Consider the following 10,301-nt stretch of genomic DNA (forward strand, 5'->3'; position numbering starts at 1 on the left):
GAGGCTCCTCTCCTTGTGCAGTGATTGGGTTCAAGAGCTTGACCCAAGCAGGACATAACTGTGGGTGAGAGGGGTTGGCCACAAACCGGGTATAGAACTCAGATGCCTGAAGTTCGGTGGAGACCTCAGGGGACATTTGCCTCGTTTTCAAGAGAGAGCTGTTCCTCTGTATCATTACACATGGATGGAAGGCCTAGGCTTGAGGCAGCTCTCTTGCTACTAGGTGGAGACTAAAGCTCACACAGGGAGGGGGGGTGGAGGGCGGAGCTGAGGAAATGGGAGAACTGGGGCGGGACCTCTATAGACACTGAACACCCTGCCACTGGACTTTGTGGTTGAAGCCTTTCTGTTGTATTTGAGCTCTCTCATTTTCAGAGAAGGAGCTTGCAATGCGAGTGAATGAATGAATGCATAAACCAAATTGATATTGATATATGTTATTTGGTGGTTCTGTGGTATATTTTTTAAAAACTTCAAGTATATCTTCTAGCCCTGATGACGGGAGCTCAGTTGGTTAGAGTGTATTCCAATACACCAGGATTGCAGGTTCGATCCCCAGTCAGGGCACATAAAAGAACCAATCAATGAACGCGTAAGTGGAACAGCAAAAACAGCAAATTGATGTTCCCACTCCTTTCCTCCCTCCTTCCCCTTTCCTCTAAAATCAATAAAGTTTTTAAAACTTAATGTATATCTCCTAATGTTCTAGAGGAAGACAGGAAGTATGGGTAGGAAATGATTTTAGAATTGTAAGGCATTAGAAAGAATGAGGACAAGATTAGTTTTGATGGAAATTGGACATGATATTGAATGTTTATTTTTTTATACTTGTGTGATAGCATTTTTACTAGTACACAAGTTTTTGTGTAAAATTGTAAGACTAGGAGGGAACTAAATGAGCTAAGTCTTAAGAAACTTCTTACTAGGAAAATTATTAAATGTACACAAACACAGAGGAAAGGAAGTCCCCCCACTCCCCACTGTATGTAGCATCAGCCTCAGTAGCTAGCAGTGGGCCCACCTTGTTTCACCTTTACCCCTCACTATTTGGGAATTTAAAGCACATCAGAGCATCACTTTTCAGAGCATCACTTTTCACCCCCAAATAATTCAGTATACATCTCCAAGATGTAAAAAGCTTTAATGAGTCATCATTAGCATATAGTGAATGACACATATTTAAAGTGTTACTGATAAAAGTTTGGACATTCATCTATGAAACCACCACCACAGTTGAGACAGTGAACATATCCACCCACCCCCGAAGTTCTCAGGTCTCTGTGATCCCTCTTCCCCATCACTACCCACTTCCGCAGGCAGCCACTGATGTGCTGTCTGGCACGTATACTACTTTGCATTTTCTATAAATGGAATTGTATGTGTTTGGGCCTCTGTGCTGTTTCTTTCACTCAGCATAATTATTTTGAGATTCATCCATGTTTAGTATATATATCAATAGTTCATTCATTTTTTATTGCTAAGAACTTCTAAAAAAGAGAACTGCAGTATTATTACCATACCCAAAGTAAATTTAAAATTGGTTCCTGTTATCTAACATCAAGCCAGGTTTTAAATTTCCCCACTGTCCTATAAGTAAGTGTGCTTTTATAACTGGTTTGTTTGCATGACACAGAGTGGCACTGAACTTTTCATACCTCTCCTACTTGCTGCATCTTCTCCAGGCTATTAGTTCATTATCTTTAATAATGATTTTACTGTGATGGCAAGTGATGTAGAAACGTCACCAGAAGAGGCATTTTCTGTAACCCCTTCACCCTAACACAACTTTTCCTTTTTGTGGCCCTTTAGTTCTTGACATTATGCAGAATGAGTCAATATTTTAAGGACGGCAACAATTATTCAGCCGTTTGAGTTTTAACTGAACTTCCCTGTAAAGAATAAATGTGTTTCCAGGAGAACTGGGGGCAGGGCGGGTGCGACACGCACCCGAGCGGCACTTCCTGTTTCCTCCGCAGAGGCGGGCTCCGGAGTTCCCCTTGCTTGCCCGTGATTTGACTCTAGTCTATCTTCTGTTCCCCATGCAGCACACCTAGCAGTGTGCTTTCTCTAACGTCTACATGTGCTGGAAAAGAGTAAATTTTTGTACTCTGAAATACCTAATTATGCTTGGTTTCTAGGCTTTGGATTCATTAAGAATGTTGTCACCAGTCTAGGGAACACCTCCGTCTGTGTGGATCCCATCCTTTTGACCTTCTCTGTTACCTTGGAATGCAGACAATCCTTTTTTTTCTTTACCTTCGGTCTCGGCTCTCTTACTGGATCTACCTCAGCAGAGATTAAGCATAATCAAGTCTTTCTCATCTTCAAGGAAAAAATTCAATGTGACCTCATGTCCTTTTTTCAGCTCCCCATCCACAAGGTCAGACTCTTCTTCGGGGCTCTGTGTGCTGCAGTTCCCCACCCGGGACCCCTCTGCAGCTCCCCGCCTCCGCACCCCCTGCCTCCTTCTGCCCCTGGCAGGCAGGCACCATGCCACCCCAGTGCTCACGGCCTGTGACTGCTGTGTGGCTGTGTCCTGTGGGCACGGCCCGTCTGCTGTTGGCTCACCTGCTGTGTTGCCTTCTTCCTCCTTGACACTTTAAAGCAGACACACCTGACTTTCCTCCTGACTTGGGGTGTTTCTTTTGGCCTTCACCCAGCCTTCCACGGGTTCCTCTCTGACTCCCTAGGAATCTCCTGAACTTGCAGCTGAGTGGGCTGCTGGCTGTTCATCTCCAGGTTGGCCACTTTCAAAACCCTGTTCCCGTGTGGCCAGCTGGCCCCCTTGGTAATGCCACTGGATGTCTCACTGACCCCTCAAATTCAGTGTCTTCAACTGTTTTTTGTCTTCCTGGAGCCTGGTCCTCTTCTGGGACTGTATAACCCAGTGACGTGTAGACATGCTTCTCAGACCGGAAATCTGCCTCTCTTTAAACTACTGTTTCTCTTTATTCCCAAATCCAGCCAACAATCAGACGCTGTTTGTTTCAACCACTGAACACCTCTTCAATGTGTCTGCTTCTTTCCATCTCTGCTGTTAGTTGAACCTAATCTTTGATCAACATTTTGATTGTTTCCCTGTTGGCCCCTCCACCCTGTTTTCTACCTGGAGCTGCCGTGGAGCAGTCTTTTCAGACCAGTGGGTGATTCCCCTGCTGGAATGGCTGGGCTCCCTTGTGCTTCAGGAAGGAAGAACTAAAAGCTTCCACTTTTGTACCTTAAAATCAAGGTGAGATCAGAGGGCCTGAGGAAACCTTCAGTGTAGTCATCTGCTTTTGAACATTATCAGTATTGAGAATGTTATGTATGAATGTGTATTAATACCTCTTTCACAAGCATTTTGATTCACAATCACATCCATTCATTCTCTCAAGAAACACTAAAGGGTGAGGTGGGTGGTGGTCGGAGTGTGCCATGGTGACTTCTGCCTGCGTCTCCTCTCAGAAACTCAACGGTCAGGACAAATCACATCATGTGGGCATATAACAGGGCTGAGTGCAGCCTTCTGCTTGGCCCAGCACCAGCTTCCAGAGGAAATGACGCTCGGGTATGTTCACAGGGCAGGGTTTGATCAGACTCCCAGCAGCCTGGAAGCAGTTCTTATTCTTTGAAATAGGCCCTCGCCCACTGGAGAAGCACCTTGGCTGCGCCCAGTGGCCGCCTCTGCGCACGTTGGGAGGGTTTTGGGGAAAGTGCAGTCTGGCAGACAGGGCTGTGGGAGCCTGCAGCAGCAGAGGCCATGGGACAGCGGTGCGCACTGGCTCCAAAGTGAACACGTGAACTTGTTGCTTTTTGGCTTTGTAGAAAATCATGCTAATCCTGAGAGGCTGTCACCTGGATCTGTCTGAAGTTTTTAGGATTTATCGGGATCATACCAACATTTTAGGAGATACAGACATAAAATATTATGTTGAAAGGCAACTTAATTCAACAAGTTCATACATAACATGCCTTAGTGTTGAGGCAAACTGCAATTTCAGATGATACTGATGAGGGAAGTAAACCTGGCTGAGGGAGCTGCTGTTAGAGCACTGAGCCAGTGGGGCCAGGGCCCCATTAGACCACAGTGTCTGAGGAGCCCTGGGACCCCTGGGGCTGCTAAACATCTCTGAACATCTGTCCTCACAACGAGTGCAAAACAGTGGAGACTCACATCACTCTGCCTTTCCAGATGCAGCCTCTCCTAGTAATAATGGTTATGGAATATAACTTCACATTTGTCTCTTTTTTTTTTAAAGAATAAAACTTAAATGGTTATTATACTAAATGGCGATGGCCAAAGCTAGACCAAATCATCTATTTTAAGTTTTAAATAACCTATTATTTTGCTTTACCAGTCATTTTTTGTGCATATATCCTCTTGGGGGTTTTTATCATAAGAAGTAATTGTGGTAGTTCAAGGTATTTTTGCATCCTGGGCAAATTTATTATATTATTGAACAAAGTCCTTCATCCATAGTATATACATCCATCAGAATAAGTTTTTCATTAACAAGATTGTTTTCTCAACACATTGTTTTCATATTTTAGAAGAGGAGGCGTCGGATTGACCGAAGTATGATTGGAGAGCCGACAAACTTTGTACACACAGCTCATGTGGGATCGGGAGACCTGTTCAGTGGAATGAATTCAGTAAGTATGTTGGTGAAACGTGCACATGAGGTCTTGGGGCATAATGACGTGGAACCTGCATCGCAGGTGTACATGTTTTTAATGTTACGTGATGCTAGATGACTGTACATATCAAATATAAATACAGTGTTGAACATTCGTCTTGAAGCTTCTGGCCAAGATGGAGGCATAGACTGACACCCTCCATCTCCCTCCACAACTAAGAAGGACTACAGCTACCACAAAACCAGAAGTTCCAGAAAATAAAGCTATGTGGAAGTCAGCTCATGATTCCAACGCCAGGGAAGGCAGACTCCCATTCCCTGGGACTGTGAGGCCTGGAGGGGGTGGGGACAGAGGAATAAGTTCCCATCTCTCAGCAGAGAGTGAACAGCAGGAATCCATCTTGGACCCCCGCCCCTACACAAAATGCAACAGTGTGGTGAGAAGGGCTGCCCGGTAGTGACGAGTGCATGGGGCTCTGCCCCGTATAGTGTAGGAGTTGTGACAGCTCTGCCCAGGCAGCAAAGGTAAACACAAAACTGTCAGGATGGCACAGATCATGATAGAGATCCCAATCACGCAACTGACCAGACAGCAAATATCTAATCTAACTGATCAGCAGATAGGAAATCTTTTGAGGCACTGTTCAGAGCTTTGGTTATACAAATGCTTACAGACTGAACAGCAGATCTTAAGATGGGGAAGGAATGAAGGCTAATGCTGCTGAAATGAATGAAAACACATACGAAACTAGTGGTGACGGGAAGAAAACCAAGGATCAAATCACAAATTGGAACATAGGGAAGGAACAAGCAGTCAACCAGTGCAGAAAGAGGAAACGAAAAGTGAGAAAAATGAGGAGAGGCTCAAAAACCTATGGGACAGCTATAAGTGGGCCAATGTCTGAATCATAGGGTTGCCAGAAGGTGAAGAAGATCTAGATATTGAAAAATTATGTGAAAAAATAATGAAGCAGAACTTCCCTAAGTTGGGGAAGGAAATAGACTTACAGGTCCAGGAAGCACAGAGAGTTCCAAAACAACTGGACCCAGGGAGAACCACACCAAGACAAGTTATAATCAAAATGTCAAAAATTAAGGATAAAGAGAGAATCTTAAAAGCAGCAAGAGAGAAGAAGGGAATTATGTACAAAGGGGTCCCAATAAGACTATCAGCTGATTTCTCAAAAGAAACTCTGCAGGCAAGAAGGGACTGGCAAGAAATAGTCAAAGTAATGAAAAGCAAAAACCTACAACCACGATTACTCTAACCAGTGAAGCTGTCATTCAGAATACAAGGGCAGGGAAAGTGCTTCCAGGACCAAGTAAAACCGAAGGAGTTCATCAGATCCAAACCACTGTTATGTGAGATGTTAAAGGGACTTGTTTAAGAGAAAGAGGATCAAAACTATGAACATGAGAACTGTATCACAACAACCAACAACAGAAGCTAGGGAACTGAAACAGACTAAGTAGGCAAGGAGAGTGGGAAAAGAATTATAGGTATGAGGAACATTTTGCGGGAAGGTCAGGGAAGGGGATGGGGAAAGGGAGGGAGATGGTACAGGAATTAAGCATAGTAGGAGGGAATGGAGTAGACAGGAAGATGTTGAGAAGAACTATGCACAACCAATGGACATGGACTAAGGCGGGGGACAGCTGGAGGGAGAGAGGTCACTGGGTGGAGGGGAACAAAGGGAAAAGAAATTGGGACAACTGTAAGCATAATCAATACAGCGTATTTTAAATACAGTGTTAGCACAGAAAAGAATAAAGTGCACAATGAAATATTGGTCTCTAATTTATCAAGTTATGTACTTGTTTCTATTTCTGGCATTAAACTCTTCATAGCTACCTTTAAACTTGAAGGGATTTGACAGTAAACTAGGAAGAACCAGAGTAAAAAAAAAAAAAATCTCTTGGCTGTCTATAGAAATTTCAGTGAGGTTTCAGAGTAGACTTCAGTAATAATCAGCTGAAGTCTTTTATTCCTTAAGTGTCACAAAAGGAGGGTGGTTTTTGTTTTCTCCTTAAATTGGGCTTTGCCTCACTTTTGCCCTGAAACAAGCCACCAAGTATTCAGGGCCTCTTGCCCCTATGTTTTAAGTAACCAGATGTCTAAATGATCCCTAAGTGTTTAGATCCAGAAAGTCAGTAGGTTTTTATAAACACAAAATCATGATCCATTGTATATACGCACTCACTAGACAGCATTAACAAAAGATTTAACAAGAGAACAGACTTAAAGTAGGTAGGTGAGTATCCTGGATACAGCAAACAAGTTTGTCAGTTACTGTGTAAGCAAAAGAATGACACTGTATCTTCTGTGAAAGGAAACAGCTTGTTTGTGTTAAACTGTGGGAAAAATACTTGGTTTCACTCATTGCTTTTTGTGGAAATTAAGAAGTGCCAGGTTGCTGTCTAAGTGTAACATAGTAGCTTTGTTTCTTGGATCCACCGGTCTGAAGACTTAAGTGGGACCCTGTGACTTGTGAATATAGTTATAATACATATAAATAAAACACATGGTTTCAAACTTACTATATATGATGAGTTTTGATATCAACAGATACCTTCTTCCTCACTTCAGGTTTTTAAAAATTCTTAACTGTGTAGTACAAATTAAATGTTCAGTTCATGGTATTTACCTTTAAAGTCTTATCAGAATTCACTTTAAGTTTCTCATGGTGTGTCCATGGATGCCTGTCATTGCTGTGTGGAGCGCTGCTGCCGCCCGTGCCGCAGGACGGGCACTGTCTCTGCAGGGCTCCCTGTCCTGCAGAGGCAGATGCAGGGTCAGCGGCACCCCAGGGCTTCCACCCACGCAGTCTTCTCTACTTACCGGGGTGGAATTTTTAGGCTGCTTAGAAATGAATAAGCTTTTCATAGTCATTGCTTACAGTAGTTGGTTGGCGTCTCTAAAGCCATGTGCAGCGCCCCTGCCCCGAGCTCTTGTGAGGCTGGGTATTGTGAAGTCTGTCTCCTGAGCTCTCATTGTCTCCTCCCAAGCAGTAACAGTGCGAATAAGACAAAACCACGACAGATGTGCTCTTTGTCCAAGGAAAAACTTAAGAACTGAGCAGCTAGACTTAGGACCAGGCTTGATGCCTGTGAAGCAGCAGCATGGGTTACTGGACAGTGGGGAATTGTTCCTTTTCCCCCTAAATACATGGTTCTTCCCAAGACAACCTTTCATGCTCACTTCTTGCTGGAAAGGTTTCTGTGACCATTTTTATAACATAGCCCTGGTGTGTCAGAATACGGTAGGTCCATAGTCACCCAACACACACAGCTCACGTCCTTTAGTTTGGAATGGAAGAATCCACTTTGGAAGGAAAAAGAGTGTCTGTGGCACCATGTAAAAGTAAAGTTTTTAAGTAGACCAAAAAAGTCTGGGAAAGCCAACTTGGGGAAGGTGCTCTGACTCTTCACTGCCCATCACTCCTCATAGCTGTGCCTGAGCAGCAGCGCCAGACTCTCCTTGGCTTCCAGACCAATTGCGGTGTGATTGCATATCACAGTACGCAGACAGCTTTGTGCCTCTGTTTCAGCAAAGAAAGTATCCCAGTATTTATGCACCTCACAATCTATCAGAAAATAGCCCAGTAATTAGTTAGGAGCGATGATCCTGTTAACCATTTTACAGACAAGAAACCTGTTGTTCAGAGTGGATGAAGAGTTCACTCAGAGTTACAATAGTAACAAATAAATATGAACCACAGTCCAGGTCTTTGGATTCTTAGAGACTCTTTTTAGTGTATCAGACTAAATTAAAACTATATCAAGTATGTAAATGTTACTACATGGAGTTTTGAAATTTATCTTTGGTCCAATTTTATTTACACTTATTTTTGGTTTTGAGTCTGTTAATAAGTGAGGTGATCATATACATGACGTATATATAAATGAAGATAACATAAGGTTGAGGAACTGAGAATTGAGTTCATTTGTGTACTTTTGACTTCTGAGATGTTACTAAGTGCCTACTGAATCACCAAAATGACATTTTGTATCTGGGAAGCAGATGAGGGAGGGAGTTGTGGCAACAAGTGTTTTAATTACTAGCCTCAGTATTTACATCGTAATTTAAAAGATTTAAATCATTATAAATTTTATTGTCTTTTATTCCAAAATTGTCTTTATAGATTTTTTCTGTAAAGTACTCTTCTGAAAAATGTGGGCAAAATATTGAGACAAGAATCGCTTAGTTGCATTGGCCTTAATTCCTGACTTTTGTCCTGTTTTTCTCTTGTTTTAGGTCAGCTCCATTCAGAACCAAATGCAGTCCAAGGGGGGCTATGGGGGTGGGGTGTCTGCCGGTGTGCAGATGCAGCTCGTGGACACAAAGGCCGGATAGCCCCCCCCTTCTCCAGTGAGTACCTCAGGCTGGGACATGCTGCAGCCTGCCGATGACAGGCAGCTCCGTCATGTATTGGGGGAAGGGGTACAGCAGACCCTTGAACATGGGTTTGAACTGCACAGGTCCACTTGTGCACGCATGTTTTTCCTGAATACTGTAAATGTCTTCCTTAATAACACTCTCTTTTCTCTGGCTTACTTGATTTTAAGAACACAGTATATGATAATACATACACAGAACACGTGTCAGTCACTGTTGTCGCTAAAGCTTCTGGTCAACAGTAGGCTGTTAGTTAAGTTTGGGGGGAGTCAAAAGTTATACACAGATTTTCAACTGTGCTCCCGGGGAGGGGGTCAGTGCCCCAACCCCAGCGTTGTTCAAGGGTCAGCTGTATTTTGTCTCTCTTTTTAAAAACTGGTGAAATGGCAAAAAATTTTACTTGGTTAAGTATTTCAAATGGTAGTCCCAGGTGCTGCTGCAGGTGAGTATTAGTTTCAGCTGGTTCTTCTGAGGGAGAACTTTAAATGCAAGACATCTGGTTGGGAGGCTTGGACTGAGATTCTGGTGACAAGCTCCCAGTTTTGTGTCCTTTGGACAAATTATTTTGAGTGTTGATACTGCACAGAATCCCGTGTGCAGTGAAGTAATTTTATATTTAAGACCATGCTATTGATAAACCTTTCATAACCTTGTGAATTTGTTTCCTCTTTCCATTTTAATTCTTTGTCGTGATTGTTTTCTTTTAATTACAAAAAAGAAGTGTGATGGCACCTGTCCCTCCCGTCGTGATTCCTCCAGTGAGACGTCACTCTTCCACCTGAGCAGCCACTGTCAGCAACCCCGCCTCCCCCCCAGTGGGCACGCATGCCTTTGGACTCATGGACACAGTTCTTTACATCATGGCTTCAATTTTTAGCAACATCGAGCTGACCTTAGCATGTTTTTTGTTTTTTTTCTGTGAATGCTAGCACTATTTTTTTTTGGTTTTTTGTTTTTTTTTTTTCATTTTAAATCTCTCTCCACCTGCCTTATGATTTTCTTGCAAGAAAGGACCTGCTACTATTTGTTAGTTTGTCACCGTTTATGTATATTTTGGAAGGTCTGAGACCCACAAGCACAATGATCATTTGTATTCATTTTAAACTTCAGCAGAGTAGATATCTGCATGCTCTATGGAGTTGCTGCGTGTGGGAGCCCATGGGCTGGTGATGCTGCTACTATTAGAGAAAGGTTAGCCAAGTCACACCCATGTCACACAGAAAAGGTAACGTGTAGCTGATTAGAATAAGACTTTTTGGTCTTTTTAGTTAGAATTACAGTCAAAGGAG

At 43.1% G+C, this 10,301-nt stretch overlaps 1 protein-coding gene across 2 annotated transcripts in view; it reads left to right on the forward strand.

Annotated features, from left to right (window-relative positions):
* CDC42SE2 (CDC42 small effector 2) overlaps positions 1–9,963 on the forward strand; it is a 33,898-nt gene extending 23,935 nt beyond the window's left edge. For both annotated transcript variants that reach the window (XM_090288005.1, XM_090288004.1), the window contains 3 exons: positions 4,531–4,632; positions 8,872–8,985; positions 9,731–9,963. In XM_090288005.1, the coding sequence (XP_090144131.1) occupies positions 4,531–4,632; positions 8,872–8,970 (201 nt within the window). In that variant the 3' untranslated portion in view covers positions 8,971–8,985; positions 9,731–9,963. The remainder of the gene's footprint in view (positions 1–4,530; positions 4,633–8,871; positions 8,986–9,730) is intronic.
* Positions 9,964–10,301: the final 338 nt, after the last annotated feature.

This window comes from Furipterus horrens, unplaced genomic scaffold, assembly GCF_987537825.1.
Source record: "Furipterus horrens unplaced genomic scaffold, mFurHor1.1.pri manual_scaffold_10, whole genome shotgun sequence".
Taxonomy (NCBI): Eukaryota; Metazoa; Chordata; class Mammalia; order Chiroptera; family Furipteridae; genus Furipterus; species Furipterus horrens.